General features: G+C 36.4%; 1 protein-coding gene across 1 annotated transcript in view; it reads left to right on the top strand.

The window, feature by feature from the left end:
• PKD2L1 (polycystin 2 like 1, transient receptor potential cation channel) overlaps nt 1-27133 on the top strand; it is a 505878-nt gene that overhangs the window by 402521 nt on the left and 76224 nt on the right. The window contains exons 12-13 of the mRNA XM_044056364.1: nt 20521-20638; nt 24965-25101. Coding sequence (XP_043912299.1) covers nt 20521-20638; nt 24965-25101 — 255 coding nt within the window. The remainder of the gene's footprint in view (nt 1-20520; nt 20639-24964; nt 25102-27133) is intronic.

Raw genomic sequence — 27133 nt, 5'->3', positions numbered from 1 at the left:
TAATTCCAGATGCTCTCTACAAAAAGTAAAATTTACCACCACTGTAAAGATAACAACAAAAATTCCTTTACTGACAATAGCTACATGCTCCAGTTCACCTTTATATTGAACTAAGTGTAAACCCTTAATGAAAAAAATGATAAGCTTGGGTTCAATATGTATCAGATCATCTATGTATAACTGTTTAAAACTTTGATTAAGACCTATGCATGATTGAGTGACATATTGCCTCCAACACAGGCATTAGATGCTTTCTTGCACAGTCATTTGACTGTCACAGTCTATCAAGTTGCATTATATTTGGTTTCCAATAGAGGAAGTATATTGCTTTTTTCCATAATAGTTAACGTAACACATATCAAGAATGAGTGTGCCTCAGATACTTTTCAGAAATATGCCAACTCAGAGTTATAAAACCAGATCCTATTTTAAGTGGTTTTCACCCTATTCTCCAAAGGTTTGTTTTTTTGGTGGACTTTGGTGAAAATACCTGTCCTCTGAAGTATAACTAGTCCCAAGGTCACTCCAATTTAGCAAACAGAGAAAAGGTAGTTAAAGGGCTTACAAATTGTAATTTTAAGTTATTCATATGCATTAACATTCTGAAATACTCCTATCTAGAAAATATAGGTACTGTGTTGCTATTAAGGAATAAGTTTTATAAGATGTTTTCTTTGTAAAGATGATATTTTTGCAATGGACATATACCACAATTACCAATAATCCACAAACTGTCAAGAGAAAAATACTTAAATCAACCTCAGAATCAAGTTATGTGTAAATCTTTAAAAGTGGATTGGTAGTATTAGATCCAGTATTCCCCACAGCTTCCAAGAATAATTCTCCTAAAAAGTTTGGCAAGAAGTTTCAAGGATGGATTATGATTCTGATTAATAAATGTAGGTGTGCAAAGGTATTTCAATGTGTTAGCTTCTTAGTTGCAATATATTTAGTTTTTATTAGAGGTGGGTATATAACATTTTAAGAGTGAAAAATGCAGTACAAGTCTCCATTATATGTAAGCTGAATTAGTATTATATCAAAAGTAAAATAATACATATTCTCCATAAAATGAATACTTTATGTCTCTAGAATGTCGCCATCCCCAAACTCTATGTATTTCTGATGTAATGCCAAATTGTCTCTACTAGGCTTTTCAAATTCATCAGTGAACAGTGTATAAATCCTTAATAACAATTGTAACTGCAGTACATACATACACAAAAGATCAATCATAACTCTATATAGGTTTTGTCAAGAACTTTCAAACTGTAATTGAGGCATTGTCTTCATTATGAAAATGGCAAATATAGGGTTTAGGGGCATTTCCTGATGATACTTCCAAGTAGCATTAAGTTGGTTTCCACTGTATATGTTTACTGAAACAATTTTTATTTTTCACAATACAGTAATGAAATGATACATATTATAATATAAAGTGATAATCAAAAATACATAAAATAACTATATACACTATATACAATGGCCTGAAAGAGAATACAAGGCAGTAAAAGGCACTAGCTAATAATCAATAACTAATTAATTAGATAGCATAAATGAAAACACTTAGTACGAGTGCATTCGGGAAAGTTGGAGTCCCATTTCAAGAGTTTCAATGAGGGATATGTCTTTCTTCTAAGAGTTGTTGAAAAAAGATTGGGGAAAATCCTGGATTCTTTGATCTTGGTTTCCTTAAGGGCCATTTCTTTCAGTAGAGATAAGAAGTCTTCAAGAAGTGGGGAAACAGTGGTATTTCATTTTCTAGTAATATATTTTCTAGCAACTGGAAGTATTGTCCATAGCAGAAACAATATATCTTCATTCAAAAGATAGCCATCTTTAATGTTAAATTACACTAGCACGTTAGTCAGCATAAATGAGTAAGAAAGCAGAGCATTTAAAAAAATTATCTATGTCACTCCAGAATTTATTTAATTTAGGGCAGTCATATAAAATATGTGACCAGTCTACTTTACATATCAGTAAACATCTCCAACAAGAGATATTGTTAGAATTGCTAAAGTTAGCTTTTTTTTCTGGTGTAAAGAAAGCTTTTTGTAGGAATTTCCATGTAAATATACTATAGTATTGGGACCTGGAAGTAAGTATGACAGAAGACAAAATGTTGGACTTATTTTCTTGAGTAAGGCAAGTGAAATGGCCCAAAGTAATACGATGCCAAAATTTTTTATGTGGTTTCATTTTGTACTTTATTAACATTTTATATAATTTAAAATTAATATTACCAATGTTAGATTTATTGTATAAAAATTCATATAAATAAGTTATTAATTTAAATCTATCTTTAAAAGAGGAATTACTAATTATTTTACAAAGATCTTGAGAGTAAGTTAAAACACTTTGTAAGAGGAGCCAATCTTGAGATAACAAATCAAAGTCTTTCATAATGTATTGAATGTCTAATACTCTGTTGTCTTTAATGCAGTGTTGGCAACAAATGAAATTCTCAGTCTGTCATGAAATAAAGGTGTTTGTATGTATTTTGTCAACAAATTATAATTCTATAAGGTAAATCAAACCCAATTTTAATGTCAATATTAGAATTAATAAATGTCCTAAAAATGTAAAGAATAAAGTTCATAGAGTTAAATTTTGAAGGCTTAGTAATATTGTATTGCAAGGTAAAACAGAGAAAAAACAAAATTTATTGGGATGTTATTTAAAGGAAAATATTGCTAAAGAATTATTCTCATTTAATAATAACATTAAATGTAATGTTTTATGGGTGTAGATCACATTATCGGATGATGAAAAGAGTGAATGCTCTTTTATCAATTTGATAATGTTGAAGGGAGAAAAAAGTGAAGTCACAGAACATCAATTTTTTTCCCAGGGAAAAAATCAGTGGGCCGCCTTCGGGACTTTGCCATTTTCTCCATTATGATGCAATCTCAGAGTTGGTTTATTTAAGTAGCAGGGGTGTTGGGGGGCACAACCCCCTACTTCATTTTGTTTTTAAACTTTTCTTTTTTTTTTTTTTGCAGAGAAGCAAATTTTTTTCACTGTCCCGTGTGTTTGCTTTTTTGTTATTTTGATATTATTGGTTAGATGAAAGAGCATTCACTCTTTTCATTGTGCGATAATATGATATAGACACAAGTTTTCCAATTAGAAGTGTAACTTGAATCTATCCATTTCATGCCGACTTTAAATATTGAAGCTTTAATGTAAGTTTCTATGTCTGGAAAGTGTAACCCTCCTTGAATATATGGTCTGGTATGTTGTGTGAAAGCAATTCTATTTCTGTTGAGAAAACAAAGAAAGTGTAGCAGAAGTTTATTTATGTTCTTAATGAAGAGTTTATCAGGAGGCATAAAGAAAGTCTGGGCTATATATAGTATTTAGGGATAAGAATAATTTTTATTAGTTGTAGCCTATCCACAAAGGTGATAAATATTTTATTCCATTTATCTATAAGAATTTTAATTGTACTTATAATATTATTGTAGTTAGATGTTATAGTCTCTTCTGTGGTACTACATAAGACAATACCTACATAATCAATTGAGTTTGCTTGTTTCCCAATAATGTGATCTTTACTAATTTGTGGGGTTTTGTTTCTTTTTATATATCTATCTATAACCACTTAAAAAGAAACCTGCCACCCTTTACTTACCTTTAAAAGCAATCTAACATATCCCTGTGTGGAGATATCCAACCAAACCCAGGACCCAACCCTTTGAATGTCAACTTCTCTAGCTCATATAAATCAATAAATATCACAACAATCAACCTCCAAAGTATCAGAAACAAAATATCAGAATTTCATGCCTGGATATCCTTTTATAAACTAGATATCATAGCTGCAACTGAAACTTGTTTGAAACTGTATATAAAAGACTCCAAATTCCTCCCTATAATCTATGCCTGTCTAAGGGCTGCTAGACCCTGTAAAAAAGGAGGAAGCATTGCAATACTCTTTCCTAACACGTTCACAGTTGTCCCATATTCCAACCCCATTCCTCAATTCTCTACAGCTGAAATACTAATATCAATTCTTAGACTGAACAATTTTAAAAATCTCTGCATCACAGCCATATATATCCTTCCAGTTAAGGACAATCCTTGCTAGAAGATATTCTTGCCTGGATATCAAACAATATAAGTAATAAAACAATTATTTTAGGCGATGTAAACATAAACTGTCTAAATCTCTCAAGTCACTCTCTACCATCTAGTATCAACCTCTTCAACTTTACTCAACTAATCACAGATACAAATAGACCTAACAGAAACAAAGGCAGTGGCTCAGTTCTGGACTGGATATTAGTCTCTGATCCAAACAAAATCTCAGCAGTAGGCACACTTCCTTGTAGCATTTGTGACCATCTACCAACCTATATTCTACGTAAGACCACCCCAATGCCTTGTCAGCACCAATATAAACAAATAAGAAACATAATCAGTTTTAATCCTACAACCCTAAACAAAACCCTGAGAAACATTAATTGGAATATACTAAAAATCCTTCCCCTTGATGAAGCTGTAGAGTTATTTAATTCCCCATTTCTCAACACCTTAAACAAACTAGCCCCACTAAGGCAAAAAAGAGTAAACACTAATCATACCATATGGCTCTACAGAGCTACCAAACACATCATGGCTGCAAGAGACAAAGTATGGAAAAAATGGCAAAGGTATAAGAATCCCACTGATCTCTTACAATTTAGACAGCTCCATAATCAAGCAAAGCACCTAGTCATCAATGACAAAAAAGAATATCATCTAAGCCTCCAAAATAACTACAAACAAAATCCAAAGAAATTTTAGAACTTATCTCATCTCTTGTTAACCCTGGTACCAAAAACAATCCCTGCCCAATCCCCAAGAAAACACCTAGTGAAATAGACACCCTCTTCAACTCACATTTCATCAATATAATATCTAACATTACCACTACCTTTCTCTAAACTAAGTCTAACACTAACTCCCATCCACTAACACTTTCTTCACAGAATACTATTACCCCCTCCCCACCTACCTTTTCATTCTCCCCATAACCATTGCTACTATTACAAAACTACTCCTTAAACTGAAAACTGGCTCCAATGCCCCTGACAACTTACCCCCAGAATACCTCCAAATGTCAACTAGATCCCTTACTTATCCCATCAGCATACTTCTTTACAGTTCTCTCCAAGAGTCCTATTTACCTACTGTCTGGAAAAAAAATCATACATTCTTCCCCTCCACAAAGGTGGTAGCAATACAGATATCTCTAATTTTTGACCCATTGCTATTTTCCCCCCTCTCTAAAATCCTGGAGAAATGTATCCGTAATCAACTTCTAAATTATCTACACCTAAACCAACTCCTCTCCCCAACTCAACATGGGTTTAGGCCAGGCCACAGCATGACTGCCACTCTTATTTCCTTCATGGACACAGTCAATCACACTAGAAATTCTGATAAATGTGTATCTTCACTCTTTCTCGACCTCTCAGAAGCTTTTTATACAATCTTCTACTTTGTACTCCTCACTAAACTCTACAATCTAGGTATCTCCCCCATCTCTAAACTTGTTTGCTAACTATCTAAAAGCCAGACAGATATCTACTAGATGGTTCAATTCTTTCTCTCCATTTCATGAGCCTCCCACAGCTGTTCTCCAAGACTGCATCTTACGACATCTTCTTTTCAGCATTTTAATAAATGACTTTCACTCCATTGATAATAGCGGATCACTCATGCTATATGCAGATGATTCAACTATTATTTGATCTGCCAAATCAACAACAGAACTCCTGCAAATTACCCAAAATGCCTTTACTGCTCCTGAAATTTGGATGGCCAATAATCATCGCACCCTAAACTCCAATAAAACCAAATTGCTATAAACCTCTCTGTAAACAAGACAGATTTCATCATTCATTCTCAAAATAACAGCACTATAGAAGTCGTCTCCCACCCAAAATTACTAGGAGTTGTTTTGGATGAAAACCTGACATTTAACCTCCATGTCCATAATAATATCAAAAAAAAAAAAAAAAAAGATTAGGCACCCTCTATAGCCACAAGCACTTTCTTAACTCCTCTACAAAATGAACTCTCACCTTAATCTTTCTCCTACCTTCTCTCCTGTATGGTACTCCTCTCCTTACTAATATGCAATCCTCGCTAAAAAACAAGCTTGAGTCCTGTTACAATAAGGATGCCAAGTTTGAAACCAATGCAAAATACTCTTCCCATCACTGCATCTCCTTATACTTGCTTAAATGGCTCAAACTTTCCATATTATTTAACCTATCTACAACTAATCACAGCTCACAAAATCATTTACAAACCATTAGAATGTCAATCCCTTTCTTCCATTTTAACTCACTATCACCCAAATAGACCACTCAGTTCTGAAAATTAACTTTTCCTGCAAGTAGACAAACCTAAACTCCCAGCTGGCCACATGTTCTACACTTTCTCTATTGTCAAACTATGGAATACACTCCCAATAGCTATCAGGACCTCCAGTAATATCTTCTTCTTCAAAGAATCTATAGCACTGTAGGTGTCTCAATTCTTATCGTTCCATAACCTGATTCCCCATACCTTAAGTCATCTTCACCCCTTCTAATCTTTCCTTTACTACTAATAAAAGCATGTATAAGATAACTATCTATGCCTAATTATCAGTGGCTAATTCAATACAAATTACCAAGCACCATTGTTCTGGCTGATACTCATAGTGCACCTTGAAAAGCAAAGCAATAAGACTGTTTTAACCATTATATGTTCCTTTAAATGTATAGTAATATGATTGCTTAAGTTTATATGTATGCCTTAAACTGTATTACTCTGTACAAATTGTATATGCATCTTATTATGTTTTTGTATAATACTGTTTGTATCTACTAACTACTTTGAATATTATGTATTGTTATACTAACTACCTTGTAGAGTTTTTCTTCCCAGGTCTCCACTGAAAATGGGTTCTTTCAGCCCAGTGGACTTTCCCAGTAAACAAATGCCAATAAATAAATAACAAATACATAAATAATTTAGTAACAGATATTTAGATTTTTAGTTTATTAAAATGAAGACCAGAAATTGATTGAAAAGTTTTAATTGAAAATTATAGCTCTGCTAGGGTTCCTTTTGAATAATGTTAGTAAAATATAATCTACAAATAAAATTATTTTAGACTTATATTGATTATATATTTCAATGCCAAGTGCAAACAGAATAGGACACATGGGACAGCCCTGTTTGGTACCTTTAGTTAAATGGATAGAATCAGAAGTAAGTGGGCCTAGCTTAACATGGGATAAATTATGTTTATATATATATATATATATATATATATATATATATATATATATATATATATATATATTAAAGATGAAAATGAAGGAAGAAAGAAAATCAAAAAGATTTAAAACTTCAAATAAGAAATCCCAGTTTAAAGAGTCAGAAGCCTTTATGATATCCAGGCCAATTATCAGAGCTTCTTCATTGCTTCTATTCAGGAATTCAATAAGAGTGAGTACTTTTTCTGATATTATCATGAGTTGTTTATTATATATAAATCCTTGTTGATCTTTGTTAATTATATGGGAGAGTGGAAATTTAATTCTGTCAACAAAGAAGGACATAAAAATCTTGTAATCATTATTTAAAAGAGAAACAGATCTATAAGAACTACAGTATTGAGGGTTCTTATTATCTTTGGGAATGGGAGTAAGTAACAAATATCTTCAAGATAGAGGAACTTGAATTGTCTGACTCAATTAAAGTCTTATGAATAATCGAAGAAGGAAAGAGTGTATAAATTTCTATAATTATACCATCCATTTCTGGTGCTTTGTTAGATTTAAATTTTTTTATTTTGTCTCTAACTTCTTTGTGTGTAATTTGTGATTGAAAAACTGTTTATATTTTTTCTAGGATTTTCCAGATATTAGGAGAATATAGGTTTAAATCTGAGATCTTGTCTTCAAAGTTAGTAAGATTATTGTGATTTATATAATGATATTTAAAGTCATCGAGAATATCTCCTATGTCAGATACTTTTTCTCTTTGTACCTTCATGCAATAATTGAATGCATTGTTAGACTTAAACTGCATTTAAATTCTCATTGATACGTTATGCATGTGTTTGGGTGATAAACCATAAGAGTTCAATTTTAATTTTTCCAATGCTATATTTGATTGCATCTATATCAGAAAAGCGAACGCTAAAAATAGCGAACACTATTCTGTCAAACTATAAAGTTCGAAAGCCAAAAATGTCAAAGTCACGGATCAGCAAATTTTTTCCCAGGGGAAAAAAAATCGCTGGTCCAAAAAAAAATATACAAACAAAATAAAGTGGGGGACTCCCCCCCCCCACACACACACACAACTTAAATATACCAACTCTGAGATTGCACCATAGTGGAGAAAACAGTGAAGTCCTGAGAATGGCCCAGCGATTTTTTTCCCTGGGGAAAAAAATCTCTTTTCTGTGACTTTGTCATTCTCAGATTTCGAACGTTGCATTTCGACAGAAGAGTGTTCACTATTTTCAACATTCGCTCTTCTGATAGGGAACCATTTGAGTTATGTAATAATATATCAAAATATTTATTATTTAACTCTTCTGTTCTCTTTTTGTCATCAAGAGAGCTTCTGGAAGTACGAAATTTAGCTAATAGAAGCTGAGATTGAATATTTAATATTTCTGAGTCCTATTCTTTATAGGTTCATAGGTTCATACTAGGCTATCTGCCCGAGGGCATTTACAAGCCTAGCCCATCGATTTGTGGCTTACGCCACCCCTTTAGTATGGGGAACTATACTCATTATTTTGCTGTGCCTCTGTCAAGCAGTGACACTGAGGTAATCCCTGGGGTATATCTGCGATCTCCCATCCATTGGTCAAGATTTCTCTTGAACAAGGCCAGCGAGGTGCTCTGCCTCACATGTACCGGGATTTTGTTCCACAGCATAGGGAGTCTTTGGGTGATGAATCTATCCCTCCAGCACGTCCTATTAATAGCCGTGTCAAGGTTTAAGTCTCCCGCCCTTGTGGCTCTGATGGATCTAGATTTTTTGAGGTGAAGCATATTCATCAAATCTGGGTTTGACATGGCCTTGTATGTTAGGCAAAGGTCACCTCTGAGCAAGCGGTGGCGACTGAATAGAGCTGGAGTTCTTTCAGTCGGGCAGCATAGGACAGATTTTGAGACCCTTTATCCTTTTGGTGAGGAACTTTTGTGGCCTCTCCAGCTGCTGCAAGTGTCGGGTCAGATACATTCGAATGGGGCATTGTACTCAATCATTGGTCTGATGAGTGATGAGTAAAGGGAGACTATGACCTCCCTTGATCTAGATGAGAAACCCTTCATGATAAGGTGGGCAATGTAGAAGGTCTTCCTAACTACTTTAGCTACATGGGTGTCGAATGACAGACTACTATCAACCTGGGTCCCCAGGTCCTTGATAACTTCTTCTGTGCTCAGTGGATTGCCACCTATTTGGTAGCTAGGGGTAACCTTGTTTTTCCCGAAGGGTATGACTATGCATTTTTTGGCATTTAACTTTAGGCCGTGGCTCTGGCACCAGTTATCCGTTTCTGTGAGACCCTTCTGAAGGATATCTGTGTCAGATGTGTTTTCTACTATGGCCCAGTTTGCAGTCATCTGCAAACTTTGTCAGCCATAACCCTCCTGTGTTTGCTTGTACTTCAGAAAAGTAGATGCCAAACAAGAGTGGGCCCAGGACTGAGCCCTGTGGGACACCACTTGTGACAGGCTTTGAGTCTGACATGGCGCCAGCAACTCTGACCCTGTGGGTTCTGTCACTCAGCCAGTTTGCAACCCATCTTGTGATGTATGGGTTGACATTTAAGCTGATGAGTTTTTCAATGATACCCGAGTGGGGTATTGTATCGAAGGCCTTAGCCAGATCGAGGTAGGCTGTATGGACTGCCTTTCCCTCATCAATGGCTTTGGTGACTGTCTTGAAAAAGTCAACCAAGTTTAAAAGGCATGATCTGCCTTTGACAAAGCCAAACTGGGTTGGATCCAAAGTCTGCAAATTCCCTATGTCTTTATTTATGAGGTCCATTATGATCCTCTCCATGGCTTGGCAGATAAGGCTTGTCAAGCTAATGGGCCGGTAATTTCCAGGGTCGGTGGAGGCACCGCCTTTGTGAAGTGGTACCACAGTTGCAGTCGCCACTCCTGGGTATGTATCCAGAGGTAAGACTTTGATTAAACAGCTGTCCTAGCTGTGGGTTTAATTCCTCATTGAGTTCATGGAGCACACAGCCGGGGACACCATCAGGTCCCATGGATGCTGTGTTTTTTGCTTTGGAGAGAGCAGTTCTCACTTGGGCGCTGGAGATGTTTGTGGGGCTGCAATCGTTTGGTATAGATATCTCTCCTTTTGGGGGGGGGGAGAAGTTTGCACTGAACCTGTCAGCCAGTATGTTGGCAATGTCTGTAGGATCAGTAATCTTCACATCATTTTGAACTAGCTCTGAGCATATCTGGGAGTTTCCTCCCAGGTTTCTAACATAGCTAAAGAAGGCCTTATGATTGTCTTTTGAGTCTTTAGCTATTTTTCTCTCGAAATTTGCTTTGGATGATTTTATGAGAGCTGTTAGTTTTTTACTTATAGTGATCAAGGGCGTCTTACCTTTTAAGGATTTTGCTCTATCTTGTAGTAGCTTCCTCCTTTTGTTGTAGAGTTTGTTTATGGCTGGGGTCCACCAGACTGGACGCTTGCCTTTGGTACAAAGAGTCTTTGTTTTGCTTGGGATTGCCTTATCCATGCAGTCCTGCAGGTGCTGGTAGAAGGCATTTGTAAGTGATTCAGCGGCTTGAGTACTGTTTTCCGCCAGCTCGGGGGCCTTAAAGGAGACCACACTAGTCTTTAGAAGTGTGAAGTCGGCTTTTGAGAGGTTCTTTACTGTGGTCTTTTTTATTTCAGGTGGGGGTGGGATGAGGACCTCCAGCGAGATTAGTTTGTGGTCTGATCTCATCAGTGAGGGGTACACCTCCGGTGTTGAACATTGTGCTCCCATGTTCGTGATGATGAGATCAAGTATGTTATCTCCTCTTGTGGGGATGGTGACTAGTTGTTCCATGGCATTTGAGTTTATGAATTCCAGGAACTTTTGGGCTAGGGTGTTTGGGCTTGAGTAGTGTTCCCAGTCTATATTAGGGTAATTGAAGTCACCTAGTATGATGGTGTTTGGTGATACATTTATCCACTCTAGTGTTTTCAGGAAGGCCATGTGAGGTTCCTGAGTTTGTGAGGGTGGCCTGTAACATGCTACAATTTGCAGAGCAGTCTTGCCTATGGTTAATTGCACCTGGATGGTCTCAGATGCATCGTGCGTTGCCACCAGTCTTGAGGTGTGGGTGTCCTTGATGAATATGGACATGAATATGGATACCCCCCTCCTTTCTTGGTATTGTCCGGATTTTGGGGCCGGAAGTTTATTTCTGAACCATGAGAGTATTTTACCATACATGTAAGCTTTTAAAGCATTTCAAATCATGACAATGTTAACTTTTGATGTATAATTTGTTTTAAGAAAAAAAAATATAAATCTAAGATAAGCCAATGTTTGAATTCCTTATTTATTGTTATATAAGATGAAAATCTGTTTATGTGAATCAGTTTAAAATATGAGAATAAGGAAACCATGATCAGATATAGGACAATGGTGTATAGTAAAATGTGAAACCTTTAAGAATAAATCATGAGAGACTAATATTTTTTCTATTCTAGTTTGGGTAGTAAATCTATGAGCTTGATGTGAAAACTTCAGTGAATTAATGCCCTTTATATTAAATGTATCAGGTAGGTTAAATGACTCAATCCATTTTAAAAAATTGCAGTGGAAGTGAGTTTAGTGGTCTTTTGTTAGTGGTGTCTGAATTGTCTAAAATACAGTTAAAGTCTCCATCTAATATTATATTACCCTTATAAGTGCCTGTGATAAAATCTAGATGTTTTAGCAGTCTTTACTCCATGCCAGGGAACCAATAGAGGTTGACCAGCGTCCATATCCTATTATTGAATTTTAAGGTAACAAGAGAAATGAGTCCCTCTTGATCTTCATATTTGTAAATAATTTGGGGATTAATGATGGATTTCTTCCAAAGAATCATTACCCCCTAGTCTTAGTTTTGTAGGAGAAATGAGGAAGGGTTAGATAATTTATAGGATTCCAAATATCTCTTTCAGGTGTTTTGAAGTGAGTTTCTCGAAGAAAGACTAATTGCATTTTATTAGTGTTCAGATATTTTAGCAAGTTTGATCTTTTCTTTGAATTATTTAAACCATTAGTGTTTAAAAATAGTAGAGTTAATTCCATAAATGTATATAAAGAGATTCATAATGTTATTGTTATTATTTAATTATGATTCCCAACAACTTTATCCTTTACTTAGTGAAAAATGAGTGCCTAAAAATTAAATAATACAAACAATATAGAGTTCTCTATACATAGGAGATTAAAGATTTCTGTTTCAGGCCTAAGGGGAAAAAATGAAAAGGTAATATACAAAACATATTATCAATAGAAATGTAGAAACACTGTATAAAACATGGAATTATCAATATTCCTAGTCTAATAGATAGACAAGGCTCTACCAGACTACCCTCCATAACTGACCAAACTATGCCAGAATGAACTCTACTGATGTTACATGCATAAAGGAGACTTCATTTAAATGAGAAGAAAAAACTGCTCAATCAAGTTAAATGAAAAAAGTCAATATTAAAGGTAATATAATCACATTAAAGAAAACCTGAACTTCGGTCATAATAAATAGAATTATAAAGCATCCATTGATAGTATTCCAAACCAATGGCATAATAAAGTATGAATAATATGAATTTTAAGTATAATTACATAAGATATGATAGTAATAACTGATATTAAATGCTAATCAAATAATAAAATTATTTCTAATAACCATACATAGAGTACCTTACAGTTTTCAATGTCATAACATATATCTAAGATTTAAGTTAATGAAATTATAACCAAAGATGCCATTTACAGATGTAATATGAATATAACACATTCAAATAATCCATTGACATTGCTCTCCGTATGGCACTATTACAGTATTATTTATTTATTTATTTATTGACATTTGTTAACCGGGTTTGTCCAACTGGGCTTGTGGCCCATTTTCAGTGGAGAGCCGAGGAGAAAAGCTCCAGTAATACATTTTAAAATAAGTACAATTTTAAACAATATTGATATAATAGCAGTTATAGCAAAACAATTAGTATAAATAGGAGACATACCAGCGACAGCTATCCAAGAAATAGACTCCATTTCACAATAAAATGTTGCCAGAACCTTATATTCAATAGAGTTAAATCACATAAGCTATAGATATGAGTGTTACATGCAACTAACAGTTTAGTAAATGTGAGTGAGCATAACTCAGTCACCAATTATGTGATAACAGTAAACTCGTAATAGTGCCACTATATTTCTGGAGATTAAGTAACATAAGAATCAAATAGCAAATAGTAACTCAGAAGCCCCAGAAAAGTGACAATAGCTCCATTTTGATCCATTCCAATCAAAAACATATGTTTGGCTATCCTATATTAATAAAGAATAAATCTTATAACCCATTAACTATGACATAGAAGAACTTATTACTGACTATATTCTAGCAGTGAAGTCTTATCCAGGCTATATGCTTCACTAAAATTGCAAAACTGTAGTTGAAAATTTCTACTAAGAATTTAACATTTTAATGGACAACCATGAAGAGCAACACTAAAATGTGGTAAATTTAGTCTAACTGTCCAAACTCCATTGAAAAAGAGATTTTAAGTAATTAAGAATTACACGTATGTGAAAATCACATAAATAAATGTATATGTTTTGTAAGGAAGATAGCAATTCTGCAGTTCCTGATATGGTTATCTGGATTTATGAGTGTGGATTACTTCTTAATGTTATAAAATTAAAGAAACAGTCAGTCAAGATAAAGGCGACAGTTACATTTCAGATAAAGTGAACGGCATGTAATGTTCAGACAAATCTGGCAGTGATAAATATTCATGGAAAGGGACAAAGACTACATAAATCTCAGCCCTACAGAAACATATTAATCAAGTGCTTCTTTAAAAAAAAAATAATACAAGTACATTGTCTGCAGTAGACCATTACTGGCAAAGGTATGCCTCCATAACAACCAGATATTTTAGATTTATGATAAATAATAAGTATATAGAAACATAATATTCGAAAGAAAGGAACTTATTTTTTCTTAAGACCTCCAATCTGGATGGTCAAATGCTTCACTGGCAAGTATGTTCCTCATCAAACTTGTCCAATCTGAAAAACATGCTGCACTGTTTCCAGGTTTGTATGGTCCACAGATGTTTACCTGAATCAGGAAACTAATAAATGATACCATCACAATGCTCCTACCAATACCATAGAGCTTCTGTTGAAATGCTACAGCTGTTAAGTTACATATATAGGTTCATAGGTTCATACTAGGCTATCTGCCCTAGGGCATTTATAAGCCTAGCCCATAGTTTTGTGGCTTTCACCACCCCTTAAGTTTGAAAGGTATTGTGCCCATTAGTTTAACATGCCTCTGTCTAGCAGTGACACTGAGGTGATCCCCGGGGTGACAGAAGAGGTGACAGTAGATTCTGCCCAGGCAGATTTTGCCCAACAAAAAGACCAAAGTGTCATTTATATAATCTGCAACCTCAAAATAAAATGTGCTATTGTCCCGGTCCCCTTCAATAAGCACACATCATACCGAATGATGTTTGACTACCTTTATTAAACTTCCATAACATAGCTTTGATAACCAATAGTTACTAATTACAACTGAACATATTATAGCTGATTTTAATCACAGCATAAACTTCCATGTAATGTTAATCAGGACAGCATGACCTCACTCATCCTGACCCAGTAAGCCACATCCATACCGCCACTCACTTACTTTATTTATGAAGCAGCATTCCACCACACACTTCATATACCACATCCAACCAAATAAGTCAGGACAGCGTGATCTTATTCATCCTGACCCAGTAAGCAGTGTCCATACCTCCACTCACTTACTTTACTTATGAAGTCGAGTCCAACAACTCACTTCATATACCATTTATTGAATTACACATCCAACCAAATAAGTCAGGACAGCGTGACCTTATTCATCTTGACCCAGTAAGCAGTGTCCATACCTCCACTCACTTACTTTACTATTGAAGTCGAGTCCAACAACTCACTTCATATACCATTTATTGAATTACACCTCCAACCAAATAAGCAGCGTTCTTACCTCCACTCGTTTATATTTACCACTTAAACATCCAACACCGGGGGGGGGGGCAGAAGAGGGCAAGCCTGTCCCTTTGCCGTCCTACCCAGACTAATAAAATAACCACAATTCCCACCAATCCACCAAAACAGGGGAGGAGGGTTGCAGCTACTTTGATCAGAATGATGTTGGTGTGCATATTTACCTTTTTTTTTCAGAGCTGAACTATTTAAAACAATTTACACAATTTCCTTGAAGATGTGGCAAACCTTTGATTCCCTGGTCAGTATTAATGCAAAGTAAACAGAAGGAAGGATTTCAGAAACAGGAAAGAAGTATTGCAGAGCTTATTTATTAACAACCTCAAGTAAATCGACTTTGCATTACTCAGAACGAGTTAAAAATCTATTATTTTGATTATATGACAGATACCTTTGTTATGTAATAATAATAAGCCGGAAAATCTTACACAGAAGCACCAACCTTATATAACCTTACCCAATAAAAATGAAAGAACAGTAAGAGCAATTGAAACAAAATCATAAGCTCCTCTTTGTTATGCCAAAGTTGCAACTATAATTAATGCTCCAAAACTTTTAAAAGTAACTTCAAAACAAAGCATTAGTCTGCGAACAGTATGTGATCATCAGAACTACAAATCTTATAATGACAGATATTTGTCATTTAGACTTTGTCTCCTTCAGAAAATGCATAATAATGCAAAACCTATTTTTCTTTGGCAACTTTCTTCAGTGATGAGTGTATTATTTAAAATCTATCCCTAATCTCAGGCCTGTCTCCCATCATTATTTGTGTTTTGTCCCTGATTCTGGCATTGAGGTTGGGAAATATGTTTAGGAATCTTCTGTCAAACTATGGGGCTCTGTTCTACAGTCCTGTTTCTAAATGTTTTCAGTCATTTTTGTAAATCATATGGCTGATCAGAGTTGCATGCGTTCAGTATTATGGCTCAGGTTGAGGTGGTCTGGTAATATGAGCTCAAAATTGTATGATTTGGCAGAATATGGACATTTGTTGAAAATGTTACAATGTATGTCTGTCTGTTTCTACTGTCTATTCATTTTCCAGTAGTGTCGTCAAGTTTATAGCTTATGTAGAAAAGGTATTTATTTCCAATTCAGTGTAGCAGTTAGCCACTGGCTTCAGGTGGTGAAGCAGTCATGAAGTATGTGTGATGGAAGAATTGGGGCTTCTGAAATTGACAAGAAATTGGATAAAAGAATAAGTAATTTGATGTAAGAACTACAGCTGAATATGTCAGATATTTAAATAGTACTTGATAAATGGCAGATTAAGTGCACCTTGGGCCCTTGGCTATTTTCAAACCCTGACTTCCCCAGCATACATTTTAGGACCAAGAATAAATGCTTGTTTTCTTTTTCTCCTTCGTGATTATTTTGAATTATAGTTCTTGGTTAATACAGCAATATAGATTTTTTTTTAAACTTGGAGATTTGAACATTTTTTCAACAAGCAATAAGACAAATTGTTTTAACCAATAATGACAAAAGTACCCATTTTAGAACATTTCAAACATAAAAGGCTACTCAAACTTCTATCATTATAATCCACCAATATTTGTACTCATCAATTAAAATAAGTAAATAAACACACAAAAATCTAGATCAAAATGAAAAAGGGAATGGCTGGCAAAAAACAATGGGTCATAATGAGTTACTAGGCAAGCAGTCCAGAAGTCATTAAGGTGCCTAGCCCAAATTCCCAATTGCACCAATGCACTGTCTAGTTAACTGACTTGCTCAAGGTCACACAACAGGTAAATGAAGGTAGAAAAATTAAAACCCTGCACCCTTAGCACAGGAAACAGCATATTAACAAGTTGGAGATTTAGTCTTCTGCCTCAACTGCCTTGAGTGCCAATTTTAACTAAATACAGAAATATTTTATAATCTGATCTTGAAGAGTAGATTGTATTACAGTAATGTGAAACAATGGCCGCATAATGGATGCTGAAGATCAGATGGTTCTGAACATCACTTCAAATAATGCAGTTTATACTGACCTGACAAATGTCAACCCCTTCACAGTTTGGGGAGGCTGAAGGCTTATAAGTGCCTCAGGAACAATAGCCTAATAACCTCCTATGATCCTAGGAAAACAAGGCACTGCATAAATATATTGTGAGAATGATATATTTTTGGACTATGTTACACAATCCATTGCTATTAATAAATGAATTATTTCTTTATAGCAGTGATTAAAGCAAAACAATTAAAGACAATATAGATGCTAGAGTTGCAATTGTTCAACAACCCACAGAGTCAAACAAAAAATTAGAAATAATACTGCATACATTTTTTAGTGGGGGGGATATATGTGCAGGACACCTATATCTCATTTTGACTTCCATATGTCTTCCTGTCATCAACAACTGCTATCCTCTCTCAGATCACTCAGTACAGGTCTGATCTACCTGAATGACTGATAATGCCATAATGTTGACACATATGCTTCCAGAGATGTATGTTGCAGCATATCCCTCCAGAGTCAACAGGGATGGATTGTAGTCAAATGGTGCCCTGTGCAGCATAATGAGCCATAAGTCTGGCAGCCCTATCAGTATCCCATTCCTTGGCTGTCTCTCCATGTCAGTGTGCACAGTATTTTCTTCTTTACTTTTACAATATCACAGAGATTTGGATTTCATTTAAAATGTTATAAATTTTACAGGGAAAATACTGACAGCCATTTGCTAAACAAAACACTCTGGCATTGAAATAGACTTAATATGAGAAACTGTAAACTTATCTTCTCTTGAAACTCATATTTGATGAAAATGCATCTGGCAACCCATTACACTTGAAAGTACTTGCTAGGATGTGTAGTAAAACAGAGTAGAGCTAAGAGTGTGGAAATTTAAAAGATGTGCATAATGCATTTGCTAACAGCCTAAGAAATCCCACTGGACCCAAGTGTCTCTTTTCAGGGGCAGCCCAGGAAAATTGTCTGATTAAATGGTTTGGTCATGGGTAAACAAATGGTGAAAGAATCAAACCCTCCAGGAAGTAGCTCATTAACCGCTCTTAATCTTACTGATCTGCACAAAGTACCAGATGACCTGCTGTAGCCCAACACATTGCATTTCACAACACTTGCCTATAAAAAACAACCTAAATTAAAAATATATTCATAGAGAATATATTAACATTAAACTAACAGACTTCTTGCTAGGGCAGCCACTGTGGTGCAGCAGTTAGCGTTGTTGCCTCACTGCAAGAGGTTCTCTGGTTCGATCCTCGGCTGGGGTGCCTTCTGTGTGGAGTCTGCATGTCCTCCCTTTGGTTGCGTGGGTTTCCTCCGGGTGCTCTGGTTTCCTTCCCACATCCCAAAGACATGCTGTAGGTGGATTGGACACTATATAATACAATATAATACAATATAGATTGGCCCTAGGTGTGAGTGCACATGTGTGTGTGTGTGTGTGTGTGTGTGTGTGTGTGTGTGTGTGTGTGTGTGTGTGTGTGTGTGTGTGTGTGTGTGTGTGCCTTCCATGGAAGGTTGGGTGCTGGGCTGGCAACTCGACACCGTAAAACTCTACTGCCAATCATGATTGGACAGGTGATCTGCTGTAGTGACCCCTAACCGGGAAAAGCCGAAGGAAGAAGATGAAACTAACAGACTTCTTGCTAACAACTTTATTCACAGCCAGATAGTAAACACACTGTCAAAAAACAATGACATCAAGGATCTTACCCAAAGAGCATGCTCATACAATGATAATGCTCATGTTTATTACAATCGATTCCTTTCCTTGTACCATAAATATTCTAGGATGCAGGAAACAAGTGTTTATACACACACACACACACACACACACACACACACACACACACACACACACACACACACACACACACACACACACACACACACAAAACATCAGTTGTATCCCCTTACTTGACTGCTGCAGATCAAGTGAATAAATTCATAAATAGTAGCCCCGATGTATTATCTCTGCTTTCTGCTGTCAGAATCATACTGTGCAACCCATTACAATATCTTTCTGCCCTCTCAATTTCTTAGCTCAAAAATCAGAGATTACGTCTCAAAATCAGGAACAGACTTTAAATATTTCTCTTACATAATTAGAAAGTTGCTAGAATAATCAGTTTTGCATTAACAAGCATTTTCTGAATGATACTAAGTCTAAAAACTTACATGCCTTTCATTCCTTAGTGAATGCAATCCATAGGTATTTCTCCAAAAGTCACAAAGGAACAGTCCAAAATACCTCTCAATATTTTGGTCAATAATGGGAGAAGAAAGGCCCCCAAAGAGACAAATTTTAAATATTAATTTGTTTTACCTTGTATTAACTAGGTAAATCAACTGGGCAAAGTCCCTTCTTTTCAGGGGCATCTGGGGATCACTGACTGGTTAAATTACTTGTAAAAGCCATACAGTAGGGAAGTAAAGGTAAAAGGATTCAAACCCTTTAGTTTTGACCACAGGAAGTAGTTCATTAACAGCTGAGAGCCATATGGGCCATTATGGGCTAGGCAACTCTAATTCATTTGAAAAGTTAACAGAACCATATTTTGCATCAAAATGCATTACCAGTAACAAGAAGTACAACATTCTAATGGCTGGTATTCTTGACTGACTGTAATCCTCAGGGATTTACTAGAAAATGAAGAAGTGCATAGAGGTCTAACAGTTAGTGCAGAGGACTAAGGCTCTAAGCTCTTAATGAGCTGCTTCCTGTAATCAGGGGTGCAGGGATGGGTTTTCTACCACCATTTACCTATTGTATGACTCTGAGCAAGTCATTTAACCTGACAGTGCTCCTGGGTTGCCCTAAAGTGGGTTTACCTGATTAACAAAAGGATGCCATTTTCTGAGTGTGAAACTAATCACTAGCCTGAATGACTGTAATCCAGAGAGATTTATCTTATCAGATTTAAGAGTAGTCTAGGGCCAGTCTGAGACTGCTCTGAGGGTCAAGCACACAGACAGTGACATAGACACAGAGAGACACACACACACACACACACACACACACACACACACACACACACACACACACTGATCTTGGTTTATTTTGTAAAAATTGTGATAGAAATAACTCAGCCAATATAGAATAATGTCAGCATTATAAAATACAGACTGTCACATACTCTATATGAATGTTACCTAGAGATAAATAAATAAATATCTGTAGGTATAACTGATAATATTATTTACGTAAATAGTTGTTTATTTTTCTCAGAATGGGCCACGATGACCACGAAATTACTGCAGCCTTTAAAAGATTTGACCAAGATGCCAACCATATACTTGATGAGGAAGAACAAAAGAGAATGAGAAGTGATCTGGAAGAAACAAGGGTATGAAACCTTTATTAATAGGTCAGTTAATAACCAACAATAAGTAAGGTGATGCATGATCTACGTGAATGCCAAGAAAACCATTAGACTTCAACTATGAAATTCTATATGATTATTATGATAACTTGTAGAGAGTGATCTTGTATTGCTGAGTACTGTTGCATATCTATAGTCTTTTCATAATAACTAGTTACCTCGACATGATAGCCACTTATTTGTAACTTGTCTGATCTTAATATAACGTGATGACTTATAAAGAGCTATGATATGTTATTTTGTGCCATATAGTCAAATTGCACAGAATAGTGCAAAATTAGTGTATTCAAGTTAAGCTAAATGCACTGCAGTTACACTCGAATTCCATTTCTTAGCTATGAATGTGTAGATACAAGTGTTCTGAAATGCTAAGTTTTGTAAATTCCATCCTAACAGTCAGCTTGGCTGACACAGGAGAATAAAGTGCAAACTATGACACACATGACCCAAGTCTGATTAGTGGTTGGGGCCCCTGTTGGAGATGGCATGACAGGGGAGAGGACTGATGCAGCTTTGCCAGCTTACCTGTCCTTGGGGGGGTACAGATGTACATGCCACTGGCACACAGTCACATGGCTGAATTCCTGGTGGAAACCAGTGACTCCACAGGAATATTGTTCTGAGGGGTTATATCAATTGTGGAAGTGGATGACACATCACTGACACCTGTTGCACACTGAAACATGAGTATGGGCAGCACAGTGGTGCAGTGGGTAACATTTTCACCTCACAGCAAGAGGTTATCCGGTTCGATTCTCGGCTGGGGTGCCTTCTGTGTGGAGTTTGCATGTTCTCCCTGTGTTCGCGTGGGTTTCCTCTGGGTACTCCGGTTTCCTCCCACATTCCAAAGACATGCATCTGGAGCATTTCTCCCTGGGCCTCCACTGAAAATAGGCTCTGTGGAACCTAGTCGGACTTTCCCGGTCAACAAATGATAAATAAAAAAAAAATTAAAAAAATGTTACTGACGATGCACAGTGGGGTTATGGCTCTAAACAGTAAAAGATAAACCTCCCCTGGTGGCTGCCTCATTGACTACCTCTCTTTGATGGCTGTCACACTGGGGCAGGTCTAATGAATAGACTGCTTGACAAAGAGAAGGTCTGATGGTTGGCAGTTAGCTGGGACAAAAAGATCCATATAAATGATGAAACTAAAAAGAAAATTATGGAAAAACTGTCCTTAGGTACTAATTTTCCACAAGTATTTACCATAACCGAATTATTTATCACCATTTCAGACCACCCATAATTATACACTTTACTATAATAAAGGTATTTATTTAGCTTTTTTTGAGCCAATTTAGGCAACTGGTATTAGCAGGAGATATAACAGACAGACATATGAAAACTAATTTACTTATATTCAATCTGGACAGCCAATAGAGGCATATAAGTTAAGTTCAGTATGTGTGAAATAATGTTACTCGTGTCCTTGTAAGTAAATTTTGGGAACTGTTATAACAGTAATTTAATAATGAATTTACACATGTGGCTGGTCCTAATGCCTGATGGTCACTTCTTGCTTTTGTCCTACTGAATATTAAAATTGACAAAAGTAAACTACTGCGTGGTAATTCTGAAAAGATTTACAAAGTCCTTGAATCATCGTCATCATCATCATCATCTTCTTTCGGCTTTTCCCGTTAGGGGTCGCCACAGCAGATCACCTGTTTCCGTTTCTTCCTGTCCTCTGCATCTTGCTCTGTCACACCAACCACCTGCATGTCCTCTCTCACCACATCCATAAACCTTATCTTAGGCCTTCCTCTTTTCCTCTTACCTGGTAGCTTCATCCTTAGCATCCTTTTCCCAATATACTCAGCATCCCTCCTCAGCACATGTCCAAACCAACGTAATCGTGCCTCTCTGGCTTTGTCTCCAAACCTTCCAACCTGGGCTGACCCTCTAATATACTTATTCCTAATCCTGTCCACCTTTGTCACACCCAGTGCAAATCTTAACATCTTTAATTCTGCCACATCCAGCTCAAACTCTTGCCTTTTTGTCAATGCTACTGTCTCCAACCCATATAACATAGCTGGTCTCACTACCCTCTTATAGACCTTCCCTTTCACTCTTACAGGTACTCGTCTGTCAAAAATCACTCCTGACACTCTTCTCCACCCACTCCATCCTGCCTGTACTCTCTTCTTCACCTCTCTTCCACACTCACCGTTACTCTGAACTATTGACCTCAAGTATTTAAACTCATCCACCTTCGCCACCTCTACTCCTTGCATCCTCATCATTCCTCTATCCTCCCTCTCATTCACACACATATATTCTGTCTTAGTCCTGCTGACCTTCATTCCTCTTCTCTCTAGAGCATATCTCCATCTCTGCAGGGTCTCCTCCACCTGTTCCCTACTCTCACTACAGATCACAATGTCATCTGCAAACATCATAGTCCACGGGGACTCCTGTCTGATCCCGTTTGTCAATGTACTTTCCAATTCAAGCAGCATTAAAGCTGTAAGTTGCTTTTTTTCTGTCAGTGTGAAATTCTGGAAATATGTACTAGATGCTACAGAAGCCATATGTTATGAACATTCTAACATTTATTTTTCCTTGATATGGGTTTTTTAATATATTTTCTTCTCTGGTCTGCCAATCAGTGAACAATCTTGAGTTGTTTTTTTTTTTTTTTTTTTTTTTTTTTTAACCATTAGACCCAACAATTCCCCTACAGATTATTGAGATGGTTCAAGATTTACAGGCATAAATGAGGGCTGACAAGAATTTTTAGCACTTCCATGTCATGTTACCCCAGTAACTCTCCCCCACCCACTCATTTTCAGTCTCCAGAGGAGATTTTCTGTTGAGTTCTCACCCAAGTATACACACACACACACACACACACACACACACACACACACACACACACACACACACACACACACACACACACACACACACACACACTGCCCCACTGAAAGGGGTGAGCTAACTCATCCTCATGAGTTTTCTCCCACTCCATTTGGCATCTCCAGTTCCTAGACCTGTAATCAAACCCATGTTATCTGTGTCATATTTGTATCTCCATCCCCCTATGCCACTGAGCAAGCTGTTGTGCATAATTTTATCTGTAACCATTTCAGACATTATCAGAAATTTCAGACAGCTTTGCCAGCTCTGTTAGCATAAATGGAGGAAGCCCTAAGGTTGGTCAGTGTGAACCAACTTCATCTAGTGACTCTGGCACTTGCTGGAGCTGGAGTGGGAGAGGAGAGGAATGATAAAGTCCTAGCCTGATGACCTTTCCGTAGAAAGAGGTGCAGGAAGTATGTGTTCAGGCACACTCCATGGTAAAATCCCCAGTGACATGTGTGAATTTCACAGAGGTGCTGTTTACAAAGGGGGTGGGGCCTTGTTTGTGGAGGTATGGCTATACATCCCAAGATGCACTGTATATAATTTCCTTTAATGCTGTGAGAAAACAGAGAGAGAATATAGGGATACAGCCTGTCAAGCCACATTCTGCATGCAGCAACTATGACCCCAGCCCAGAGGGGTTAAACTCAAGTAATGTTGGGTACGTCTGTATCACTGTGAAATAAGTTGGGATTTGGGGGAGTCATATTGCCATAGATTTCAAGTCCAGCCCTAATAAATGAGTAGAAAATGTCTTAAAGATCAAAAGGCATAGAGCACACTTTAGGCTTTTCTTCTGGATTTCAACAGAATTGTGCATTATTTTTACATGGCTCCTATTGTATATCTTTAAATCAGATAGCTAAAACAGCTATCTGTTTCTGTAAATTTTAAATAATAAAATGGTGAGAAAATCTCATAAAGCAATTCAAAATTACTCAGTGTTTTATGCAGCTAGAATGTTGCTGTCTTGTCAACATGGGCAAGAAAAATAACATATCTGAGGCAAACATATATGATTTCATTCTTTATTTCTCAAACATAAGTCATATATGACCAACACCACATCGGGCTCTTGTTAAAAGCCTTCTAGAAATGAGGAAATGCATATGCATAATAGCAACTATGGAGCTTTAAACTGCCTGAGGCACATGGCTAGATGTGTTTTGTATAAAATTTTCACTGACCTGTTGGCAAAGAACAATGAAAACTGATTGGTAAGACTCTTGCAAAATATTTCCTATATTATTATTAATAGACAAAGTTGAACCCTAGCTACATAAACTTGCATGATGACTTTTTTTTTTTTTTTTTTTTTATGATAAGGCAGCAAAATTTAACAGTTAAAAATAAAATGGCATTGTTTTTATCCTGTCATATTTCCTAAATGACATGCATTTTATGTCTCAATCCAAAGGCAGCCCTAAATACTGAAATTGAAAATTTAGGAAGGACTTTTGATGCTGGCAGCCTTGACAAATCGGTAAACCTTTTAGATGTTAAAGATTCTTATTCCAGTAAAGTGAATGTCATCTCTCAGGATGAGTTACAAATGTAAGTATTTAAAGCACTAGTGTATGTTTCACATGGTGAAATAAATAATGCATATATGTCATTGATCTAACATCTTTGTATGGTCTTCCAATGTCTAAATAAAGGAACGATCACATATTTTCCATTCCTTTATCATCATTTAACAATAAATATTAATGTAATGGGTCAAGTGGGTGATCATATGACTTAGTCTATGGTATATATAAGTTAGATGAAAAAGATAATAAAAGGGAAAATGTGAATATAACTATAAGACAAAGTCCATCTCCAGACCCCAGATCTGGCACATAAATATGGATTGTGGCCATAAAATTAGAAATGTGCACCAAAGTCCAGACTGCTAACCACCACCTCCGCTACCATCCATGTGTCCTTTTGAGTCAGTCAGTACTGCCAACATTGCTCTGTTTTGTTCTTGTAATGCAAAATATCATACATCACAATGCTTTGCACCTCATAATATCAAAGTATACGTTTAACTTAGTATGTTACAGTGCACTCATATCAGTGTGGCACACAAATAAATTTTTGCCATGTAGCATAGTAACATATTACAGGTAATGCCTTTGGAATGTGACAGCTACTACAATTAATGATATTTGGAAATGCACTACTCACCTCACTTATCTAGCTGATTAAGCTGTTCCACAGGATCACAAGTTTTGCTGCTGGCTTGGGATCCAGAGGATACCATTGTTACTCATTGTATTGTGCTTGCTTCCCTTGCAACACATACTGAATTTTCTAAACTGCCTAAACATTTTAAACTCATGCAGAATATCAGCCATCAGCTGATGAATCTACTAACTGTATATTAGTCTGCTAGTGAGTTTAGATAAGTAAGAAAAATGAAACTTTAAATCCACAGGCCACATATCACAGCTAGTGACACAACATTCAGCATTTATGCTCTGTGCCAGTCAAATGACTTTCCAATTAGAATCATATGTTTGGATAAATTTTCCAGGTTTTAACATCTCAGTAAAGGATCCTTTTCTTTTGCTGACCAAGTATATTTATTGTGGCATTGTGTAGTTCTACTGTCACTTTGCCACAGTGGAAAGCCTTGCAAAAACCAAACCGAGGTGGTGGTGCTGCAGTAGCGTTGTCGCCTCACAGTAAGGCGTTGTCCGGTTCGATTCTCAGCTAGAGCATCTTCTGCATGGTGACATGTGTGAATGGGCGTACCTTCATTGAAGGTTGTGCATCAGGGCTGGCAACTCTGCCAATCATTAGTGGACTGGAGTTCCACTGTGGCGACCCCTAACCGGGAAAAGCCGGAAGACGCAACAACAACATTCTATAAGCCCCACCCTATGCATGCCTTATCATTCTTTGCCATATTCCTAATTATCATAACTTGACAGTAATTGTGAGTAACACTACTTAAGTGAAGGTTATACGAATTCTGCTGCCTAATTGGCCACATGCAGAGATAACAGATGCCTTGGCTTTGTACACCGATTTTCACTTCTATATCTGTACTTCCATACTTAGTCTGTTCCTTTATTTATACTTAAAATATTACATGCATGAATGCATACTGATAGTACTTTTGTATCAGTTGGTCAATGTTATTTTATTAGGCTTACATATATGCACGCATATTTATATTTATGTTGGCATGCATGCTGTGGTAGTCTGGCAAAGTTTAGACTTGTATACGTGAGAAAATACGTTACTGCAGATATTTTCACATTGTTTCTTATTTATCACCAGAGAGTGAACTGGGATAGTAGCTTGTCTGAGCCAGTTATTAAAATGGAACAGTAAAGTGAATTTTCTGTTAATGCACCCCATGAATGAATGAATGAATGTATCAGACTGCTGTTCCTCCTGCTAGCTGGAAAGTCTTCTGTCTCAGAAAATCTAGATTTGATTAGACAGCTTTGTGTTCTCATGAAATTCACTCAAGGCAAGTAGCGGAAAAAGATCTGAACGCATTTTTTATCTATGACACTGTATTGTGTTTATTACATTATTGCAAAGAACTGGACCACTAGGCAATTGATGTAAAACACATACTAGGTTT

This window comes from Protopterus annectens, chromosome 14.part0 (genome assembly GCF_019279795.1).
Source record: "Protopterus annectens isolate FY-2018-M chromosome 14.part0, PAN1.0, whole genome shotgun sequence".
Classification (NCBI taxonomy): domain Eukaryota; kingdom Metazoa; phylum Chordata; order Ceratodontiformes; family Protopteridae; genus Protopterus; species Protopterus annectens.
Note: the sequence above shows the minus strand (reverse complement) of the source record. Positions and strands in the feature narration are given on the sequence as shown.